The sequence below is a fragment of the Anopheles bellator genome, chromosome 2, assembly GCF_943735745.2.
Source record: "Anopheles bellator chromosome 2, idAnoBellAS_SP24_06.2, whole genome shotgun sequence".
In the NCBI taxonomy this organism is placed as follows: domain Eukaryota; kingdom Metazoa; phylum Arthropoda; class Insecta; order Diptera; family Culicidae; genus Anopheles; species Anopheles bellator.
Window position 1 is genome coordinate 34,942,142 of NC_071286.1, and position 23,656 is coordinate 34,965,797.

Here is a 23,656-nt window from a genome sequence, read left to right on the forward strand (position 1 = left end):
TGCCGGTCGAGCCGCCCAAGTCGCCGCCGCCGCCGCCGCGGGTCTGTTTCTTCTTCTTAGCCAAATCCTACATGTCACCGAAGATACCGGCGAACGTTTTGCGCAGATTCTTCATCGTGTCCTCGGCGTCCTCGACCACCGACGGACCGCCGCCGGTGGCTCCTGGTGGGCCCCCGGCACCCGGCCCCTTGCCCGCCGCCGACCGGGCAGCCGATGCCGACGAAACGCCCGACACCGAGCTGGACTGGGATGCTGCGGAACGGAACGGAATGTGTCGTGAGGATGCGTTCCACCGGAAGTGATCGTCTGCTGCTTCTTACCTTGCGAGTCACGGCGTCCAACGCTGGTCAGAGTGGGGGCCCTCTCGGACGGCTGCTCGGGGAAGTCCCCCCCGGATTGGCTGCTGAAACTTCCATGCCGCCCGATCGAACCGACCCCCGGGGTGGTGCGTTCCGGGATCGGAGGAGGACCTCCGCCGACGGGCACCGGCCGAGTCCCGATCGGTACCGGCGGTGCATCCTCGGTGGGGCTCGTGCCACGCGAAGATATCGAGCTGCGTGATACGGCCTTCGTCAGCATCGAAGGGCGGCAAACGTTCTGTGGGTGAGAGAGAGAGAGAGAGGTTAGCTGGGCTTCCAAAGGACGAGGATAGCTGGACCTTTACCTGCATGCGACCCACGACCAGGTCGGCAATCTGGCGACGATCCTCTTCCTGGCTGTCACCCATCAGCGGGAAGGTCGAGTCGGCGGCACTGATGATGAACTCCTTGCCCTCCTTCGAGACGATCACCGCCACGCCGCACACCTCCATGCCACCGAACAGCTCACAGACCTGGACCAGAATTAATGAGCGATTAGCATGGCCGAGCATTTGAAATCGCAACTCGAATTAGTCAGCCGCCACGCGCGCCCAGCGTGGGCGATCATCTCGCTTCCGCCACCCGGGTCTAATCAATTCTGGATCCTTAGTCATCCGCACCGATCCGGATGTGGTGGTTTGGGGGTGCTTCGGGTGCCCATCTGCCCACTGCTTCCGCGCTCCGCGATTAAAAACGCGTCGATTCGGGGGCGCTGGAACTCTTGGAACCCTTTATTCATCCCGAGCGCCAACTGCGCGTCGTTGGCCTCTCGTATGGCGTCATTGATTGAGTCATTTACTTCGCCCGCGAGCGAGCGAGAGAGCCCGACCACGGAGGGGGCAGACAGGGGATGTCGGCACGTGTAAGAGGCGCTTGGACTGCGTGACATCTGGTTCTTGTTGCGCGGCACCCGCGGCTGAGATCATCGCGCGATCGGGGAATTGCGGAGTTTTGTTTGGTTCTCGCTGTTCGTACGATCTTTTTCTTTTCGTGCCCGGCACTTCGCCCAGGTTTGACGCGAGACGTCATTGACGAACGCAGCGCGGTGGGGGCGCCGGTGGGTTTAATTATGGCGTATTGTACTTAGCCGGGCCGCGCGGGACGTTTTGCATAAACAGACGCCCGATGAACGATCGCAATCGATGTAGGAACTGCCGGCACCGGGCCACCAAAGAGGGCGCCTACGCCCACCGGGTGCTCAGAATCTTGGAATTCCTTGCGCCCTCGCCCGAAGCTATGTGCCCGGATACATTGCTCTGGCGGCAGTCGGGTCTTGTTGGGACGGCGATGGAATGTTTAAATTGCCAAAGGACAACACAGCAGTTTTGAGGAAATAAATGTTGATGAACGCCAGAAGAGGACGTGCCGTCAATTTATGCAAAAATGCCCCCAAACATTCTGTATCGAGGATTAGTGTTTTGGGTTGTGTATAGGGATTTCCCGTTTTATCATATATTTGCCAAACATTGTTGGCCCATATGTTAAAATTGGGGTTCGTAGCCAACAGTTTAGTCCTTTTGTCAATGAGCTGTGCTCTGTTAGGTGTTCCAAAAAAGTCCAGAAAGTTGCGCCTGGCCAAAACAAAAGCATAGGATGTCCAAACGCTACTCATTTGGTTATAATAAAAAAATCTTTTAATATTTTTCGATGCTCCATACATTTATTTGAAAGGATTATTCGTCTAGTTTACGTATAAAATAAAATTTTGGTTGCAGAAAATTGGGAAATATGAAAAATTTATTTCCGAAGAGGTAGGTCGTCACACCATTCGTCAAATGCACATTTCATTGAAGCTCATTTCCACCTCTGTGGCTATCCTAATAAGCAGTATTGTGGTTCGGATAACCCACACATCGTGCAAGAGAAGCCAATGCACCTAGAACGAGTGACTGGTGCGGATTTTAGCTGATTGGTTCTGCGGCGAAATTGAAGCTGAGAACTTGGACCACATTGGATTTCAACAGAACGACGCTACGAGCCATACAGCGACAGCCACTTTCGATATTTATGTTATGCAAACAAATTAGCAACTATTGACAACCTCAAGACAAAAATTCATGGTGGACAATTCTCCAAATTCAATCCACCTTTCAAATAAATGAAAAATAACCATCGAAAAATATTAAGCAATTTTTGTTTTAAAGCCAAATGAAAAAAGAACGTTAGTTTGCACACCCTCTATCAAATTTTGGTAAGAGGACCAAGGTGATCAAAAGGATAAGGTTTTCGACGAGAGGATTAACTAACTAACGGTAGAAGAACTCTGCATGTACCGATATTTAAATGCACCTCTGAAGCTACCGATATTTATAATATCGGTAATAATAGATAATTGTAATGGAAAACGGATAACGGATGTGTGCTAGAGAGCTAAACGTTTTGTTAGTATCAAGTGATAGCTTAAGCATTTAGCCCCATTAGGCAGATGCGAGCTGCTTGGATCTTATCATTCCAACTGTAAAGGTTTTATCATCGCATTTCTATGTTTTATTCGCTTAGTATCAAGACATTGTCTCCAAGCCCCTAAAACATCGCACTCGGCTAGGAAATGCAGGAAAATATTCCTCCTGCTCGTAAAATGTTGAGGATAATTCCTTCGAGTTTTAGAACATACCAAGAACTCTAATTTGTGAGTTATCGGAACTGAAAAGCATCAAAAAGGGTGCGATCAACTATCTAGCCATCAACAGACTGTGATTTGTGGTCAAACCACACAAACGGGATATGTAGGGTTTGAAACGAAGCACATTGTTGTTAATACAATGATTTTGTGCCAATGATAGATGTTTGATAGACACAGCAACATCGGAGCTAATTCGAGCCCCGTGGAGGCGTCAACAAACGTCGACGACCCGATAAGCACATTACGCTGCTTATAATCAACAGGGCACGAAACCTAAACGGTTGACGACTGTAAAGTAATCACACAACGTGCCAACGTGCCTCACAGCTGCTCTCTGGTGAGGTCGGTGTTGTGTCAAATTGAACAAATCTACGTTCCCCACAAATTGCTGCGAAAACATGCGAGTCCGCGTGCACAGGCATCGCGTTACTGCCACTGGACACGCTGGATTTAACGTCCGATTCAAACGCCACGCCATGGCCATGTTGTTCCTTTGGAGTGCAAATGTCCCGGCTGAAACCGGCTGGTGTGCTCCATTCACGTCGCGTACGAAAATCACAACATTCGGGTACACGCACGGCGCAAAATGCGTTTTCCATGTCCACCCTACGGCGACCCGTTACGCCGACGGGCAGATAGGGGTTCCCTTAAAAGGACGCAGCACAAGGGATAAGCCGCGAGATTATCTCTTTGCGCCGTGGACGGATTGTAACACCGAAATGAACCGCCCCGTCGTCGGACGGCTGTTTTCGGAAGGTCCCAGTTTCCGAAGGCCGCGGACCAGTTTCTGCCGACGTGCCGATGGTATCTGCTGGTACGGCCTCGCCGTAAGGAGTCGCGAGCGCGCACGTTGCCCGAGGCGGTGCCGCGACGCCGATAAATCATTCCGAAAAACGTGGCGACAAACGCAAACCGTTTAAAGCCGTCAAGATTAAATGCCATAAATAATCGCTCGCGCCAAAGTAAACGCACCGCCGGTGCGCAGGAAAAATGGCGACAAAATGGTGGGAAACGACCGACCGCGAACCACGGTCGTCGTCGGCGGAAATGGACACCCGAAATGGAGTGCGACGCTTGGCCGGACTTACCTCGTCGACCCAGGTTTTGTACTTCTCCGTCATCGGGATCTGCTCGAGCATGGCCGACCCTTGGTTCGTTTTCCAGTTGCCGGAAATGGATTTTCTCCTGCGTGCGATAGGCGAACGTTAGAGCGTCCATGTGTGTCCCACTTCCTGGCTGCGGTGCATCCGCCCGAGTTACTCACATGAACGCCTTGTAGCTGGCGCCGATCTTCTGGATGTGCACGTCGAACTTGGCGTCGATGTACGGCTCGAGGCTGCAGTACGATCCGTTGTCGGAGAGGCCCGCACCGCACAGGAGCCCGGCGGCATCCTGCAGGGCGCCCGGGTTGTCCAGTTTGGCCGTAGCCTTGCCGCCGTGGCAGTGGCCAGCCTTCAGCACACACGGGAACCGCTGCCAGGTGAACTGCGGAAGATACCAGGAAAAGACGACCAAGAATGTACCACTCAGCAACCCGGTCTGATGGCAGAGACGGCGACAGTTCAGAGAGAGGTTAAGGTCGATTGAGGACGGCTTAGTAGCGGGGGATAAGGGCTACCGCGGGGACGATCATAATTAATTCATACTTCGGTCTGGTGAGGCTACCAATTTACATGCATGCATATTTTAAACCATAACGATGCTATCGACAGCAGAATTTATGGCGCACGAATTAACGAGGCTAAATGAATGCAGAGTACCAGAGAGTGGCGCAGAAACGCGTGTCGTGTCAGGAGCGTACATTACTCGAACCTGGATTTACCCACGGCATCATGGTTCCGATTTACAGAAACTCTGGACTCTGGCAAATCATCCGAAAGTCTGCATTCCAAAGGCATTCCCCGAACCACTTCAGCATGTTTATGTTGTCCGGGCGAAACAGCTTGTGCTCGCCCGGCCATGTTTTATGTTTATTTTACCTTGAAACTGTGTGCTACTCCTATTTCGGACCCGCACGGATAGTGGCGTGCGAGTGACGAAAAGCAACATGCTCTGGCTGCGGCCACTTCTGTGGACTTCTGGGCCGGTGTGGTCGGCTCTCGGTCGGCCCGGGAGTGATGGAGCATCGTCTGGTGTAAATTAATTGCAAGCCATGGTGCGGTTTTGCCGTACGCAATGCGCTTCAAGTGCATCGTTCGACCATCCGGTCGCACTTGCCCCGACGGAGATCCGTTCGCTCGTGGCGGCGTTTGGCTGGCACCGGGCCAACGAGGAAGTCCGGGTGGCGGGCGACGTTCCGGATCCGACGGTCGATCTGCGCCGGGGTACATCATTAGACACGCTCCTCGTGCTAACCCCGAGGGATTTTCTGATATTTCCACAACACATTCTCGCGCCCGCGGATCCGGGTTGTGGTAAAGCTGTGTGTTTGATCCGCGATCCGCGGTGAGACCATTTGAATTCAATTTGCTGATACGAGGAAGCCAATATTGAGCATTTGATGTATGCGTATTGTTCGATGGGGCCAAAATTAAATATTAATAAACGAGTGGTTGTTGGGAATGCTAAGCTAAGCATTTGAATGCATCAACTGTAGGCGCTAGGAATCAAAGGATTGTAAACATTTTCGATTCATTCACGGGCGATGGAGTATTAATAAATTTATTGTCTTATCGCTTTTCGAGATGCAAATATGGTGAGTCACTCCTTCCAAGCGAATGGCTCCCAAATGGCTGTTGTTTCTCAATTAAAATGTTAATGAGCAACGTTTGCCGAACATGTTTACACTTCGATTACCATCAATAAACCAAATTTCAGCCGACAGTGGTGGTCGTTTCTTTGTTTGGCTTTTGGGAAAGGGTTTGCCCATTGGCAGTCCAAACAAATGGCCCATCAAGAAAATGGAACGGCGCTAATTTTGGACAGAGATCACCAGAATGCCTGTCTCGCCAACAGATGTTGCCATGATGACATCGATTGCTTCGATTGCTGTTTTTTTTTTTAAACGTGAAGAAATCTCTTCCCAACGCTTATTTTGTTGAACAAAAACCGTTCTGGCACCACAAAAACCGCAAACCCGCCATCGATCACATCCAGCCACAATCGATCGACCGGCATCGGTGCAGTCAGAAAGAGGACGATCTCGCACGATCTCTCGATCTCGATTTATCTCGCAAGTACAGCTTCAATTTTTCAAATCTGACAATTCCGCTTTAAAACAATATTCGCGCACATGTCAAATTTCTGTGTCCTTTTTTTATTCTCATTGTTTTCGGCACCAACAGCGCGGAGAGTGAGAGCCTGGGCACTCATTTGGCGCAAAGAGCGGGTTCGAGCGCGAGAGAGTGGTTTTGAGAACGAATGAATAAGGCTGTTTCGCTCTAGCGACAGCTATCTCTTTCCCGGGCATCGCTCGGATCAGAGACCGGGAACGCTTCGAGTCGAGAGAGAAGAGAGAACGCACAGAAAAGAGAGAAAAACAGAGACAGAGAACGCGAGACAGAAATTCAGCCGCCAGATAAAACAGGGGATAACAGGGGAAAAAAACAAAAAACAGCCGAGAGTTTCCGATTCAAGCTACGAAAATCCCGAAAATTTCATTTTTCGGTTGGAGTGTACGGACGTGTTTTCCGGTTCCGTTGCAAGAAAAGCAATTTCAGTGATCGTCCTCGGCGTATTATTTGCGTGCTAACATTTCCATATCAGAAGAGAGTGTCGTGAACGAAGATAATTCCCAGCAACCGTTGAAGCGTTTTGCGGTTGGCAAAACTACGAAACGAAAGGAAACTACTTTGCCGGTGACTTGAGAAGAACGTAATAACCGCGAACCGCGACAGGCGACAGTGTGCGTGAACGGTTTTTATCTGCTGCGGCTAGTGCGCGGCGAAAAAAGTGGCCCAGGATAGGCGCAGGTGCTACGAAAGTACCGCCGCTACATTGCACTTTACGGCGGTGTATTCCGAGGTGTGCAAAGATCAAGGACGATCGTCCACAAACACAGCCTCTTTGCCGGCCGTTTTTCGAGGCCAACCTCAAGCGGTGAAGTCCACGTCATCAGCAGCTGTGTCCGCTATCACCGAGAATCCTTCGACGATTCGTCCGAAAGCCATCGATTTGCCGACACGCGCGTAAAGTAAGTTGCCCTGGGGCACATCAACCACTAATCCTACAATCTAGCAGCCATTGCGGACGGTAAATAGTAATATAATTCAATAGCCCCCTATTCTCACAGAATGGGCGAAAAGGGGGTTTATGGTACCGATTATGATTGGTGGGGCCCGCATGGGTTGGGCTGCAAATCATTCACCGGGGTCCTTTTTTCCACCATTTAGCTCGCCCGTTTCCGGTTCCGGCCCGGCTCGTGGCTCGCCTTGGCGTGTTTGTTTTTTTCTGGCCCACCAGCGTTCGTGGAATTTATGGGCGAAAATTATGAACCACCTGTCCACCTGTCCGCGCCCCGCGAACCTCGTTCAGGCGATGGGTTGGGCGTTTGTGGTTAGCTCGCGCGCGGTTTGTACAGCTGACCCCCACGCCAGAGGCGATGTTGTCCTCTCGTGTTAAGTTCGTTCGCTTTTGGGAATCACGCCAACGCCACGCTGAACACGCTTCGAGGAAGACCACGAGAGATGGTTTGACGTTAAACACAATCACAGCCACACACAGGCACACGACGCCGCGATGCTAGTTGATCGGTTGATGAGCTTGTTTCTGTTCCTGGCCCCCTCCACGGACGCGTATCGCCTTTCCCCGATCGGGTGAGTTATGGAGCCCGCGGCTAGCTTATTGCTCAAAAGCGCGGTTTGCGGTTTTTATTTTCGTTTTATGTGCTGACACTGCGCCCGATCATTTCTTTTAGCCGACCGGTTCATAATGCGTCGTTTCGTGGCAGAAACCGCATAGTTTTACGATGGGTCAGCAGCATTGTCTAATTCGCCATCCTTGATGTCCAATGGATGTCCGATTGAATTATTGCAGAAGAAGCGAATTTGCTACACTATTCATAGGATTTACTGATTTGTTGTGACGTTCGGCATTAGCTCCATGGTCCCTGTTTGAAGCCCTCTCAGCCCTCAGATGATGATTGCGTTACGCTTATTCAGATCCATCCGACGCACAGGGCGAAAGCGAATGCGCCATGATTTGCATAATGTTGTAGGGGAGGATTGGGAAATCTATAAAAGCCATTCTTAGCCGAATGCCATAAAAAAGACGTTAAACAGTAGCCGGAACTCGACGCGCGAACGCGAATCGCTGACGCAGGGCGTTTTAGAACATTCGCACTGCGGCGCGGTGCAATGCGGGTAATCCACTTCAGACCCAAACCGGACCAAATTCACTTTCTCAGCGAAACCGTGACCACTTGGGAATGGCTTGGTTGGCTTGGAATGGATGCCGTTGCCACATTCACCGCCGTGCTGCGAAAGTAGCACAGCAGACGTGCGTAGCACTGCCTCGGATCCGATTCGAGAGGTCGACCTTGGCTGTAGAGATCAGCTTAAATGGGTGGGTTTCGTTGGCGCTCCAGCCGTATCACTGGCCCACGTTGGAGGGATCGTCCAACGGCGCCATAAGCCAAGATGAAGCCGCCGTAGACGACGACGATGCCTCTGGGCGCGCCGCGAGTGTAAACAATGTTATCTATTGTTTTATTGTGATGTCACTGGAGAGAAAATGCTCGAATGGAAGGAAGGTGGCCGGTGGCTACGACTCCATCCGGGAAGGGAGCAACGCGGTCGAGGTGAGCGTCTAGCACTTAGTGGAGTCACCTCGCCGGCATTTCCGATGGCAGACTTGCAGGCAGTTTTAAGTACATCGATCGAGACGACGACGGCGATCGTGTGGACTGGCCAGTCGGTAAGGTCAGTGCGACTAACGTCGGAACTGTGCCGATGCTCTCGTCGCCTTCGACGATACGTGCTCGGGCGACGTGCGTTGGGACTTTCCTAGTCCTCTGTGACCTTCTGCCAGGGGTGTGCTTCGTGAACGTAAGTACATAAAACGATCGTTGCACTGCCGAGGTCAAAGTGGCGCCCTGAGACGACTCCGCTAGCTCACCGTGCCCGGTGGTTATCCGTTCGCAGTACATTAGTCTAGATCATGGCGCACCATGAGCGATCGATAAACCGACGAAAATTGTGGATCACGTCGGACAGCCAGACCGAAACAGGCCACATTGCCCGGGGGGTCACCTTACGCAGCACGGTCCGATTTTCCAGGAACTGACGGATAGGTAAGCTCTCGCGCAGGGAACGTGATCTGCTCAGTCCGGTGCCCAGTAGATTTATTGCCCGCGGCCATCGGTCCGACTGGTTCGAAGAACCCTAAACTAGCGTAGTACGTCTTACTCTCGGACCGTCGGTCGATCATTCCCTCAGGATTAACGCTCCACACAATGGCCATCGCTTGCGCCTTCCGGTGTATTTGTTTATCGTGATCGGCAAATGAGGATTCAGCCCTTTTTGGGCCCGAAGCGCCTGCACTTATGTTGCCAAGATGCCCGGGGATCGATCATGTTGATGGACTATGCAAATTGGGTGGCATCATCATCATCATCGGATCGGATCACGAATAGGCCACCCGGTCCCGCCGCCTAGCGCTGCCCGAACGGGCGTGATCGTATTTCTGATGCTCTGACCGGCACGAAAGAGATGGGGGTCGCCGAAACAGGTGCCTCAATATTTTACGACCCCCCGGGATTGATGCGTGGGATGGATGCGCAAGATGAGAACATAAAAAGGTTTGTGGGGAAAAAAAAATAACAAACACCAACACGCGGCAATCACGAACCGGGGCCGAATCATCCTCGGGGGCGTTGTGTTGCCGTTTGGAGTGTTTACCAAACAAAATTCCTTCGGGGCCACTTCAGCCGCGATCGGCGATCTCGGTGGTTCCAGGCCTCGGGGAGTGAATTCTTCCACGCGAATGTTCCTTCCGCGGTGGCCAGGGTTCCGTTGGTCGAATGGGTTTGTTTTCCTTGCGTTCCGATTGGTACCGACGACCAGCAGCCAACCGAAGAAACGCGTAATAAATAGACGGGCACGGGTGCGCATATTTGTTCGAAATAAATATTTGCACCGAGCTGCTGCACTCGACACGGGAAGAAAGTGTGAAAAGTGAACGCTTTGCCACTGTGACCGGTAAGGGCTCAGTGAAATGTGCAAGTGGCACGGGGCTTGGGCCGGGCCGAGGATGATTTTTCTTTTCCACTTTACTTTCAATCCTTATGAAATAGACATACACCAAATTATGCTAATCACTGGTTTGGTTTGGTGTAGAATTTTGGAGACCCAATCACTCATCTGTATGTGTCTAACAATTAATGTCCGTTTGTATGGTTGTTTGTTGGTTCGACTATGGATTGGATTTAGATGTTGTCAGAAGTGAGTTTGAAAATATGCCGAAAATTGTAAGATTTGTTCTGTGCCTCTGCACTGTCGCCAGATTAAACACCTTCTATTGTGTTCTCTTAGCAAACTAGAGCATATTTCAACGTGATAACTGTTCTATAAGGCTTCTATGTTCGATGTAACAGTCAAGGGCCACATTTGTCTCACAAATAAATTGCACAAAGAAGAGGTCGTGGTCCATAAGTTTTAAGAGAAGTTTAAAATATAATGCTGTGTGTTAAGTTGTGTTTTATGTTAAGTTGTTGTGCACAACAAATTTTCTACTCGTGATTTTGCCAACGTTTAAATCGTCTCCGTCCCATCGATTAATCGATTTCAAAATAATTCAAATTGTGGAAATTATTCGGAAGTTGTAGAAGCCATAAAAGTAGAAGATTCGATTTTTTTACAGTTAAAAAGATGGATGTTGGGACTTTTGCAAACACATTTCCAATCATGTCTGTAACGTGTTTGGTAAACCAGCAAAAATAGTTTTACGTCCGGGCAACGGAAGAATAGTGCTAAGCGGCCCATTTTAATCGATTATCGATCAAAACCTCAGTTTAGCACGTAGGTCTGTAGTTTAGAACTAAGCTGTCAACAGTGATGAAACACTCAGCATCAAAAACAATGGCAGGGTACTTATTCCATCCTCAATTTGTTTCCCGATGCGCAATCGCCTGCGTGTCCCCGTCGGCCAACGGAATGTGTGATCTCGCGGCGTCGGTGGAGCTCCGCGGAAACCGCGGACCCTGAGCGGCCCCAAGTCGAGCGGAACCGTCTATAAATGTTGAGAATAGTTGAAATTCTTGTGCACCGAATTTTGCGTCACAATCCCGAGCCGAGGCCGACCGGCCCGAATATAGACAGACAGTCAAGAAAAGTCACAACTCAGCCACCAAGAAGATAAACTTCCTCCCGGTGCCATGGCACACCATCTGGTCGCTTCCCGTGTGATCCGTTCCATTCGGTTCTTGGTTTCCGTCCTCCGTCTTCGAGCGCCACTTCGGTGTTCGACTTTTCAACGCGACGATCGATAAATCAGCTGGGGCCGCTGGTTTAGGGACACCAAAAGGGAATGCTGGTGCACACGTGGCGCACGCGGTGTGTGTGTCACTTTCGACAACTGAGTCTGGCAAAGTAAACACCCCTCAATCTAGGGGGCAAATTTTTTCCCTTTTCGCCCACCGTGTCGGGTGTAACGAAGGCAAAACACTCAACGCCAAACCTCGGCGCGGCCTAATGGCGTGGGTCAAAACAATTTCGCCAGCACAGGGCCGGCGGGACATAATCGTACCCCGGTCGGTTGGTCGGAGGTTTGCCTGTTCATTCCAGTTCGTTTAGCTTGTTATCACCTCGCACACCTCGCGGCGCTGATACCGGGTTTTTGCATCGCCCAAACTGCACCGACCGACGGCTGAGCCTCGCCCCCCGGGGTGTGTAGCGAAAGTGCATGTGAAACATGAATTGCCACTCACCGGCCCAGCTCGCGGGCTGACTTGGAACGGGGCGGCTGGGATGGCCGAGAACGCGCCTCGGTGGTAAGCGAGCGGAGTAACCCCCGAAGGAGGACTGACTCCCAGCGATAGGAGGCAAATGTGTGCCACTTTGTGGCTTGCTCGTACCGCGAGGTGTTATGGTCTCTGGACGTCGTGGCCACGTGTGGATGGAAATTGGAAAGTTTCCCGGCTCGGACTGGCAGCGTCGGAAGGATGTCGAGCATCGAATCCCGCGCTAATGGCAGGTGTGGAACTGGGCGAAGGATTTGGAATACGCTGACACGACACGGGTGTTTACAGCCTAGACACGAGAGTGGTGCAGAGTGGTGACCAAATTATCGGGGCCTCCAGCTCAACTCGCATTTCCGGAAGCTCTCGGGCCGTATCCTAATTAATGGTCGAGTGGATGAAACAATGCAGGATTGTGCGATGCTCATCACAATTTTTTTATGTGGCCACCCTTCTGTTGGCTGTGGGGCGGTTCGGGTCGGGTCGGGAGGTGGAGATGATTTATCACCCGCTCGCTCGCTTTGCGTAACCTGGCCGGTCGGGCCCGGGACCATTCTGAAGTAGATTTGTTTCGTAAGTCCCCCAGCGCCGTTCACGCCAACAACATACAACAGCAACATAACGCCACGCATCGCACCGCACTACCGTTTATGCTGCGTGCCGGGTCGATTGCACAGTAAACCCCTTTTTTCCCTAAACCCGTTTCAAGCGCACCGAAAACCTCGCCGTGGATTACCGATGGCCGGTGAGAAAAATGGGAAGCCTCTTGGAAAGTGGTACTAAATTGTGGCCACAGTACATCGTGCAGTGTGCGGGATTTAGCCAATCGGCTACCAGGGGGGTGCTATTGATCGAGTTTTATCGACGGATTCTTATCACGACGGAAGAAAGTAACGCGCAACAAACGCGGGCAGATAAAGTTCCAACAGGACCGAATGTTAAGCACATGCGCGCTGCGATGCTGGAAAGTAATGCTGTCGTTGGTTCGACGGTTCGACTTTTTTTCCACCACCTCACGGCTGTTGACCTTTGCCGCAGACGGCAAAGACGAATGTGGGTTTGTACGATATTTTTGCTACAAACGTGTCGTACCAACAACTGGGAGTTATTGTCCAGAAATATCAAACGGACCGTGTACACTCTGCATGCTCAACCAACCACCCCAACCACGGAGCAGACAGACCAACCACAACGCAACCGTCGCTCCCAGGAGACCACTTTCGGGATGATTTATTGTAGTGTAAACTTTCAGTCTACAGCAGGTCAAATCCAAGTCGCAAGCAGCGATCGTTGCGAGTGAAAATGTCTTTCAGGACGTGAAGCAATCAGTGAGTTCGCAAAAGAGAATTTATAATGAGCAAACAGATTATGGCCCGGCCAATTGAAGGAAAATAAATTTACTGACGATTTTAACGTTGTCCCTCCCATGTACATTAACATCAACTTGGTAACATGTTTTACATCGCATAAACTTTTGCGTATTTTGAGGCACGTTCTGAATTTACCCAACAGCACCCTTAGTTCATCGTACATCAACGGTCCCAATTACGTCATCTGGCTCGAATATTTACTGTAGTTTAACTAATTGAAAATTTACTGTATTCCTTTTTAAATAGACAAATTATAATTCAATATCAAAAGAAATGATTAGCAATGTGCAAGGACCCCAAGAATTTTCCTAAAATTAGTCTTTTTCTAACCAACGAATTTAGATTACCCTTTTATAAGTCGCAGCTGAATTTTAGAGCCCGCCAAACCAATAGGAAAAAGGTCGATTTGTACAGTCTCAAAATAATAAACGGAAAGGTCGGATAGTCAAAGCAAAAAAGTACGGGTGGGATCGGTTGAAGACTTACTTTATTTGCTTTTACTATCGATTTTCTAATTATTCTTCACGATGCTCCAATATCTTTCAATCAGACGAAGTTCCGAGGGGTTTGGAATCTTCCAACACAGTATTAGTGTTATTTTCTACATAACTTTTTAGAGCTGATGATGGCAAGTGGCTTAGAAAGTGGTTACCACTATCTCAACACCAAAGTAATATATATTTTTGGTAAACTTGTGTTTTAGACACTTTTTAAACGCATTAAGCAACCTTTTGGGTGACATCTTGGATGCAAAAGTCTTGTGGGCATTTATTTAAACTTTCGCCTATCACCGCATTCTGGCTTCAGATCGGTCAAAAACGATCGAGACAGTGTTTGAGAATACAACTTACAACACGAGTGGTGATTTCGTTATGCCACAATGGGACATACAACATCAGCAGGACATAGTTTTTGACGTTACACAACTAACGAGGTTTCGCAATGCGAGTTGATGGCTGGAATCAATTTACTGTGGCTAAATTTCGCTGTGTCCCCTAATCCCTCGCTTTGATGGCCAATAAGCCACTTACGGGAGCTGAGATCGTCGAAAAATATCTGCTAACGGCCTGCGCCATAACTGTCCCATAACGTGCTCAGGGTTTTGCACCATAACTGAAAATTATCTTATCGCGTTCGGATCGCCCCCTGGGGGAGTGTCGAACTCTGTGCGGCGCATATTGCAACGCGAATTGCGCCATGCACGGTGAGTCATGAACAGGGTGGCGTTTGCAATCCGCCGGCGTGATAATGTTGATGCCATCGGCGATACTGCTGCCAATGCGGAACAACCCGGTGCCGTCGGATGTGGATCGAAAACAGATCTACCGCCACTTGCGGGGCGGATTTATAGATGATCGCGGCTGATGATGCAAATCGGATCAGAAATGTTTCAAAAGCGTGGAATCTCGTGCGGGAAGGAGAGCATTCTAGAATCGTTACGCTCCATTAGCGGCTCTCCGGTGCAGAAGGCTGAGGAAGTGTAGAACCCCGGCCCCGGTGTAGGGCGGCCATAAAACCATCGTCAAACCGTGCCCATGTTCGACAAGCTTCTCCCTAGATCGTTTATCGCTGCATCCCCTTTCGGTGCCTTTGGTATCATCAATTAGCATAAATTAGTCGTTAAAAGCTAGTGTGTCCCCGGGCGTCGTCGTCGTCGTAGCAGCACACGAGCCACGTGCAGCGCCGCCGATCGCTGAGGTGTAACGTGCATGAGCTCGGCTGCCGGAAGATTGGCCCGAATCGGTTACGGAAGATGCCCACAAACCGGTGGCCGGTGATCGATCGATTGATCCGTAGCGATCGCACTCGTGTGGCACACGAGCAAGATTGACTGCCTTTCGAACGGTTTTACTACGGGCCACAGCCCGTAGTAGGGCCCGTTGTGACAATAACGCCCAAAACGAGATTAGATTCCAAACGTTTCGGTCCTGGGCCTTGCTTCGAAACGAGTTGGAAGCAACCGTTGGGGAGGCTGTACCACCGGTACATAGCGGGTGGCCAGCCAACGCTCCGGGGGCGCTTCGTAGCGCAACAACGTTAAGATTTTTATCACCTCAATCGATGCCGCAAGGCTCAGAGGGGTCTGTAAAGCCGCATACGTACGTCCAAGGAGAAGAGCGAGCGTGTCCGACATTGATAAGTGCCGCTAAACGTATGCAGATATGCGCCATGCTTCGGCAAACAGCGCGCTTCAAGCGAGACTTTCGATTTCATGCTGCGATCGTAATGATGCCGTTTACCATTTACGGCCGCTGAAAGGTACCGAAAAGTAAATGGAACACTGGACGGAGATTGCACGAGTGGCCGCCAGGCAGAGCGGGAAAAAGAAATTTCCGATTGCAAACGTTTTGTAAAGTCCGCTCATTTTAGAAGGACCCGTTCGGCGCGGAGTTTATCAACTACGTTCAGGTCACCCGGTTCCGGAACCTGGGTATTTTGGACCGAGCTTAACAAAGTATACGGGTACGGGTGTTCCGGTGTGGTAATTAAATGGCCAATTAAACACGGGTTTCATACGGCCTTTCGTCTTAACTTGTTTGATGTTATAAGCTTCCCGCTATAATCCAATTGCCGTGAAAAGGGTAGTTGCGAAAGCTCGCTCCCATTACTTTCGTTCACCTGAGCCACTCCGCTCGTACGTCTTGCTGTCTGCGCGAACCTGAGAACCTGTTATTTGCAAATGAGGGTTTCCTTTTAACGTCAAGCCCGAGTGTGCCAACGGTGGTAATTATTGAAATCAATTACGGGCGAAACGAGCCCCGGCCCGTCGTGTGCGCTCTGTTAATGGGTATTCATGATGTTCTAATTTATGTGTGACAGTCAGTAACTACCGATAGTTGGCGGCACACGACCAGGAGGATCCGGGACTCGCGGAACTCGTACTGGCTGATACGGACTGGTCGATAAGGGTTCGATTGATCAAAATCGGTACACGTAAAGCCCCAACCGTTTGCTGTTCGATTGGTGAATTTATTGGCCACTGCGTCAGTGTGCGGGGACTCGAATATCGGCTGATTGTACGATGGTCACGAGTCAGGGGACGGTAAGGAAACCGGTTTCCAGTGCTCTTCCAGGTGGCCCACAAAACGTGCACGATGCTCCGGCAGCAGCAGCAGAGTGGCAGTGGGTTTTGTGTGACGTGGCCGCTACCAGGACAATCGATGCAAGTGGACATCGATCGCCGTCCGTCGGTCCGTTCTGGTGCACTCTCATCGTTACGTCACCCACTCTCGCTAGCGGACGCCCGGCCTGACGATGGGAAAGTAAACAAACCATTAACGCCTGTCCCTGTGTTACGTTGGCGCCAACGCCGTCGAGTTGCGATTCCCGGCCGGCGGGTTCTCTAACGACCGCTAGCTGGTGGAGCGCGTCCAGCGAAGATCAAGGCTATACACGCATCCCCGGCCGCGGCTTGCGCTTTCGCATACTCCGGATTCCTCCCGGGGGCGCGAAGTACAATTCCGCAGGAGAGTACGCACCGCGGAGAACCAGGCCACGGTGTCGGGGGAGTGCGGCCACGGTGGGTCGTCGTCGAAAGAACGATCTCGTCCCGAAGCTGACGACACTTCGGCGGACCGGCTGGCCGCAGTGCGCAGCGAACGCGCGCGCTCGTACTGTCAAAACAAAACCACCGAGAAATATGACTCAATTAAGCTATTTTTAGTCGATACCCTGTCTGTTTGATCGGGTATCCCTGCGTTGTTTTGAGACCACGGCACACAGTGATCCACATAAACTCTCGGCACTGTCGGCGACAGCTGTCACTTTCGCACCTTCCCAGCGCTACTACTAACAAATGCGGTGCACTATGGGGAAAGGGCGGTCATACATCAACTTTAAAAACTAATTATATTAGAATGAAATAGATAAGTTATCTATGACAAATCCAAATTTTCTGCCCTCCATGTCGGGCAGATTCCGAGAATTCATTCAAATCAACTTTTATCAGCTACCTCAACGCGAGAATAGATTCCGAGAATTCATTCAAACCAACTTTTATCAGCTACCTCATCGCGATCGTCGAGATTAGAGATTATCGCATTATAGCACAGTTTTGCAAAGGTGCTCCGCGAGGATCCGGGTTGGTTTGATGGGTTTAGGTTCCTATATTATCAACTTCGTTTATCAGTTGCGGTTATCAGTTGAGCTCAGCCACTTCATTGGAAAGGTAATGAATCCTTCCTAATGAGGATAATGAGGCATTGCAAAAGGAGTTTGGGTAATTTTAGACTATTTCCCGTGAGTTTTACTTGCAAATGCCTGCCAATTCGTCCGCTAGGCTTATTGTAAGGAGGCGCCTAGTCTCGATGTAGTCTATGAAATGGCCATACAAAACATATTGCCTTTGTGCCTTTTCTATTATGTAGGTGAACTAAGTGTTATCAGTGATCACGGATCAACCAGGTATGCGTGGCCCTATTTGTAGTGCCTAACCAGATGAGTGATACTTGAAAATGATTTTACCCCACATCCTTCTGTATTTAATTGTATTTCACCTCTCCATTGTTAGTTGAGGTTTCTGCAGTGTTTGTTAACCATTTCATATGGGAAAATCTTTAAGAAATTGAGGGTTACCTAAAAGTACGCGATGCTGTATGAAAAATAGGAGCTAAAAATTCGTCAAGAGCTCTTCGATGCGTTCGTAGTAAAAGTGGATAAACCGTGGGTAGGATCTTCAGTATCTAACACCTCAGGTGTTCACAATGTAGATAAACATTTGATGGAAAGGTTTGGGAATATCTTAACAACCATCATAAATGAATCATAACCATCATCATTTGAAGTACCTGCTGCACCTCAAAAACTAGTTCTATTTCATTGGGTTAAAGGCAGCGAAAAAAACTCATCAAGCTTATGGCCACCTTTCCCATAAAAATTCCCCACTGTGCAGTGGGGAACCCACGGTGTGCTCGGATCTGCTGCATCGCTAAATTGATGAGCCGATGCAGTGTGTGCGCCGCCAGAGAAGCTGTGTCAGTTGTTTTGAAAACGAAGAAACGGAACAACAGACCCCTGAACTGAACTCTCGGTATGTATATGTTGTGTTGGCCCTCTCGCGATGGCCCATCGCTGGCCGGATCGAAACGCGGTGCTAAAATGGACGAAAGAAAAGGTGAAGAAGAACCGCGTCGAACCGCGCGTTGGCACTGAGACGGGTGACACAAAAGCGGGCGAGCTCCGGGACACCTTTCATAATTCGTCAGGGCACCCTTTGCCGGAGCTGCAACCTTTCGACAGCTGCGTATTGCAAACAAACGTGTTACGCTATCTAATCGTGGTGTCAATTTTCATGTGACGGAACGATGCAACCGTTGGGTCACCGGTTCGCCCGCATGCTGGAGTGCGATCTGTTGGCACCGCACCCGGTGCTAAATGGCTCTAGATTTTTCGGGAAGTTTTCTTTCATTCCACGCACGCCACAAGGGGCGGGCGGGGAAGGACTGCGGAGCACCGCCGAAGTGTTGGCCGCGGTGTGAAAGCGGAAAGATAAATGCATCAAACGGTGGCCGTTAATCTTTCGGCCGAGGTCTTTAGCATGTGCTGCACCGCGTGTGAGGGTTCGTTCTCACAGGGATTCGTTGGCCGGAGCATTAAGCTATCGGTTGATGCACGAACAAGGTGTGAGAGAGAGAGAGTCGTCGACTGAACGTGATTTACGGACGTATCTGTTACGGAGCCAGTTAAACAAGTGGTTTCAGCGGGAAGTTGGTAAAACGTGGCGGTGATTATGAAAGGAAATCACTGTCGATGGTCGGAAGAATTGACGTATGTTCCCGACCAGATTGGTGGGGGTGACAAGTTCCAAGATCGATTGTAGTACATGTGCTACCGAAACAGGATCGGGCAAGTCACACTTAATTTGAGCGGCTAATGGAACACTCCAATGGACTAATGACCGTCGGGGCAACACCAGACGGTAGCGGAAGGGTTTGCTCACGGCGCCCGTGAGTAAGCGGCCAGCGTCCAACGTAAGTGGACGAGAAGGAAACACAACTCTCATTATCATTCTTGCCCGATCTCCCGTAATGGGTCTCACCACCAACGCTACGGCCGGCGAATCGATAAATCAGCCGGAAGTTGTGTCAGCTTGGTCCCAACAAAAATCGATATCTAGAGTAATACTAAAACTCTATCAGTAATGGAATGTGCCGAAAATCCGCGCTGATTTCGTGCCTAGCTCCGGAGCCATAGGAAACCGGAAATCTGTGCCATACACCACGTGCCCTACTCCGAAGACGCCATTTTTCCAATCGACATATTGTAATCGGAGAATGGCAATATTGAACCGTATCGATTACATTCCCCGGCGGTAGCTAAATTAAATTCCCGCACTGCCGGCAAGATGGCGACCGGTGGCGCAACGTTAATGGAATAATTTTCGCCTGTCGCTCCCTGTGTGCAGCGACGCCATATATGGCGCGCGAGAGACCATGCATGCTGACACTGATCAGCGATTCCAATTAGTGGCGGTGGTAAGTGCATACCATTCCGGTAGGCGAAAAAGAAAACGATAAAGGGTGTGAAAATGACGAGCCCAATCGTAGCCGGTGTGACGGTGACAGTTTACAAGGATCCGGTCTGACAGCCCGAAGCGTCCGAAGGTGCGGGCAACCTCGAGACAAGGTTGACGGGGAGCCGCGGAATCTTCGCGTCAAGGTTGTTTGGGACTGACTTGGGATCGGCAGCCGGCGGGGGACCTGGTTGAGATGCTTGTTGCCAAAGTGACCACACTCTGTGCCGAGCCGTTACCGTTCCAAGAATTCGCCCATCCATTCCAAGCGCTTCCTTTTTACGGAAAGTGGCAACGGCGAGCGGTGAATGAAGGCCACTAGCCATTGAATGAGAGCGTTGGGTATTTTTAGCCGATGACATCGTGACCGGCGAACCCCACGCCGACCGCCGAGGGAGCAACGCAACCGGCACCACAAGTACCGGGAATTAAAAACTAAACATTTTGGCGAGTGTTTGATGCGATTGCTCCTGCGAGAGCGTGGCCGCAGGTGAATTCCACGGAAATGATTTATTTCAACTCTGTCAACATGAGCGAGTTTCAATTTCACGGCATGCACGGGTTTCGGAGTCGAAGCAAGCCGGAACCAGCCACTGCAGAAGCACGTAAATCAATTCACCACCCAAAAGGAGCTGTTGCCAGAGTGCCGGACCGTGGGACCCATCAATAATGTAGAGCACACTGGCGAATGGTCTGTTTTGATTGTACGAGAAACGGTAACAATTCGCCAACAGAACATAACTTGGCCGGCTTTCCGTTCGGTTCTCGGGAACTGCTTGTTTGTCTTGCCAGACAACCGATTCATTTAGCTTTCGATTATGCGGCCGATGGATTTCCGCCGTTGGCCTGGGCCGACATCACGCGCACGTCACGGCGAATGAAGGGTGTGCATTGAATAAACATCGGAATGAGATCGGTTCTTTGGACCGAAAATCTGTACGGTGTGCGTCGTGATTTCGGCGTTGTTTAAAAATTCGTTTCCTCTCGGAGGTTGTCTCGCGGGCGCGGCGTCACCAGCCCGGCCCGTTATGGGATTATGGGATTTTAATTTCAACCAAGCAACTGTCCGCGCTCGGTGCCCGTTTGCCTGCCGCCGGTTTTGATGTATTTTCTTTCTTTCTTCTCTCGATCTTGCAGATACACAGTCTGACGCAATGAAGGCGACTCTGGCGGCGGCCTCCGTCCTGGTGTGCGGGGCCGTGCTGATGGCGCTGCTGCCCCCGGTGGAAGCCTGCAGCTGCTTGCTGCAACACCCGCAGACCGCTTTCTGCGAGTCCGACTACGGTAAGCTGGTTTGGGCTGGAGTGGGAAAGGTCCACCCGTTCCAATAACGTCTAGAGCCGGCCAGTGTAAGCTTTCCGTGATGGAGAGTTTAACGTTTTGGACGGCAAAGTGATTGAGCGCACTAATGTCCTTCGGCAGGATCCTTTTTACGGGCGCGCCACGCAACAACCAGTTAGTACCAGGGTTCGCCACTCCGTTGGAAACCGGAATATTGTCGGCGAAAGCTTGGGGAATTACGGAACAGATAATAACGACGCTTTATTACCGTTTGCTTGGCCGTTTCTTAAATCGAACAGTTTAGCTCAATGGAGTACGCGATCAACGTGTAGGATGAAAAAAATATGGATATAAAATCAATTCCCATTTTATCTTGCGAATGTTGAGAGGAGTTGTTAATTTTGCTTCTTCAATTTATCTTTTCAGTGATCGTGGCTCAGGTGGTGCGTAAAACGGTATCGAAAACCAAAATGGATGCGTACAAGATTGCAATCAAGAAGGAGTACAAGGTAGGCTCAAGCTTCGATCTTTCTATCGTGCGGCTTAACCGTGAACTGTGCTCCTTTCCAGATGTCCGACGCTGCACGGGAAGGACTGCGCCACGGTAAGCTGTACACGGCACCGACGGAGCCGCAGTGCGGCATTCGGCTCGAGCCGAACAAGGTGTATGTGATCGCGGCCAACACCCCGACGGTGGGGCTCTGCAACTTCGTGCGCCCGTACTCCGAGCTGACGATCGTGGAAAAGCGTGGCCTTGCCGGCGTCTACCGTAAGGGCTGCGGATGCAACATCCAGCTGTGCTTCAACATGCAGCTGTGCAGGGTCAAGCCGAAAACCTGCAACTGGTCACCGTTCACGCCGAAGGGTGAGTGCGAAAGAAGCTACGGGTCGTGCGTGCCGGCCGGACGGGCCCAGGAGAACGGATTCCCGACCAAGTGCCACTGGCGTCGATCGCCCCGTTTCGGGGACTGTGTCGCCAAAAACGGAACCACACAGGTGTTGACCGTACCGTCGCATCGCTAATATTGTTGTTACGAACGTTGGTAATTTTATGCCCTTCCCTGATCCTTGTGACGCTCGATGACGACCGATCGGTCGGTTTATTTATCACGCCCCCCCTCCCGCCCAATCCCCTTACCATTTATGTAAAGCGTATGTTTTACGTTCATTGTGGACCGTTGCGTTGTGGAGCTCGAGAGCGGTTGGCCGATGAATGTAAATTATGTTTCGTTTAAGTACAAATTAGCCGTCACGTAAGCCTACATTACCAGTAAACGGAGGGCAGCGCCGGCAGCAGTCGGAGCTCGGTGTCGACCAAGTGTCTCCGGCCCGCACACTCTGCCGCTGCCCGGTGCGCGGTGAACCATTTTTGCCCAATATACATTGTAAAATCCGTACAGTTTGAGATGGGTTTCATTTTCTTCCTCACTTACCATGTCCTTCGGGTTAGGGAAGAACGTTTGCTCCACCAGTGGGAATACATCCCGCCCGAGGCGTCGCTGAAGCTGCAGCAGATGCGCAAACACCCACGGTTTATCCTGCGATAAAGGAAATCCGAAATTAGTGCGAGCGAAAGCCGGCCAGGTGGACCGCGGTACTAGCATCGAAGCAACGGGAAGGAAGCGTTCAAGCGAGCAAAGGGGGGCGGCGTGTGACGGTGCTGATGGTCATTTAAAAGCCTGAGGCTACCAAGCAAAAGCCAATCGTTATATAGCACTTGGACAATTGTTCGGTTGCTTTAGAATTTTAAACTACGCGCGTGAAGGAAATGGAGCTTGACTACGCTACGGTACGGTAGGTACTATTGCTACTATACAGTGTGGATGTGTGGATGAAGCAGCAAATTTAACGTGTTTCGTTCGTGGTTTTTTTCAGTGCATGAACGGGTTGGCAAGCGTTGGGCGTTGGCCGGACCCTTACCTGGAACTGGTAGAGCGAGTGAAGCGAGTTGATGCTCGGCACCCCACCATACTTGAGCCCGAGCAGCGTCGAGCGGTAGTCCTTCGACCCATCCCGTGGTGGCTGGCGCACCAGAATGAAGTCCGGCCGGAACGGTTTAACCTGCTTGGAGCCGCCACCGCGGTTGAAGCACACCATCGGGCCCGAGTCGGCGCTGGCGGTCAGGGTGATCTCCCGGAACTCGGCCTGCTCGACGCGGATATCGTAGTCACTGTGCAGCCGCTTGCCGCGGAAGTACTTCGACCAGTCGGTGTTCTGATCGTCGACCACGAGCAGCGTGAAGCACTTGTCGCGGTTGAACGGCTGCACCCGGCTAGCGGTCGATACGGCCGCACCTGAGGGAAAAAACGGGGATGGAAATAAGCCGTTGGACCGTCACCACTGTTTGGACCCGCCCGCACACTGCTTACCAATGATCGAGGCTCCCTGATCCCGCGCTGCTCCGGTCAGGCTCTGCACGCGCTGCAGCAGACTTTCGCGCGACTTGGCCGGACTCGACGGGGCACTGGTGCCCCGTTGCGGACCCTTGCCGAAGCTCAGCGACAGCTCGGGCCCACCGGTCGGTGGAGCCGAACCCGGTGGCACTGGGCCACCGGGCGAAATGGAGCCGGCGGTGCCGGGTGCCGGTGGCGGCGGAATGCTCGGTGGGCCGCCCGGCAT

At 51.2% G+C, this 23,656-nt stretch overlaps 2 protein-coding genes across 3 annotated transcripts; one reads left to right on the top strand and one right to left on the bottom strand.

Annotated features, from left to right (window-relative positions):
- Window positions 1-67: 67 nt before the first annotated feature.
- On the bottom strand, window positions 68-23,656 carry LOC131207922 (synapsin). The gene is made up of 8 exons (XM_058200558.1): window positions 23,407-23,656; window positions 22,958-23,331; window positions 22,471-22,575; window positions 4,247-4,467; window positions 4,071-4,167; window positions 665-832; window positions 321-597; window positions 68-252 (listed from the first exon to the last, which is right to left on the bottom strand). Exons 1-8 carry the CDS (start codon window positions 23,654-23,656, stop codon window positions 68-70), a joined length of 1,677 nt encoding a protein of 558 aa, XP_058056541.1.
- On the top strand, window positions 6,545-22,426 carry LOC131207924 (tissue inhibitor of metalloproteinase). Of its 2 annotated transcripts, none has more exons than XM_058200560.1 (4): window positions 6,545-7,114; window positions 20,894-21,040; window positions 21,464-21,546; window positions 21,608-22,426. In XM_058200560.1, exons 2-4 carry the CDS (start codon window positions 20,911-20,913, stop codon window positions 22,058-22,060), a joined length of 666 nt encoding a protein of 221 aa, XP_058056543.1. In that variant the 5' UTR covers window positions 6,545-7,114; window positions 20,894-20,910; the 3' UTR covers window positions 22,061-22,426. The 2 variants fall into 2 exon arrangements, with proteins under 2 accessions (XP_058056543.1, XP_058056544.1); XM_058200561.1 differs by lacking the exon at window positions 6,545-7,114 and adding an exon at window positions 18,231-18,274.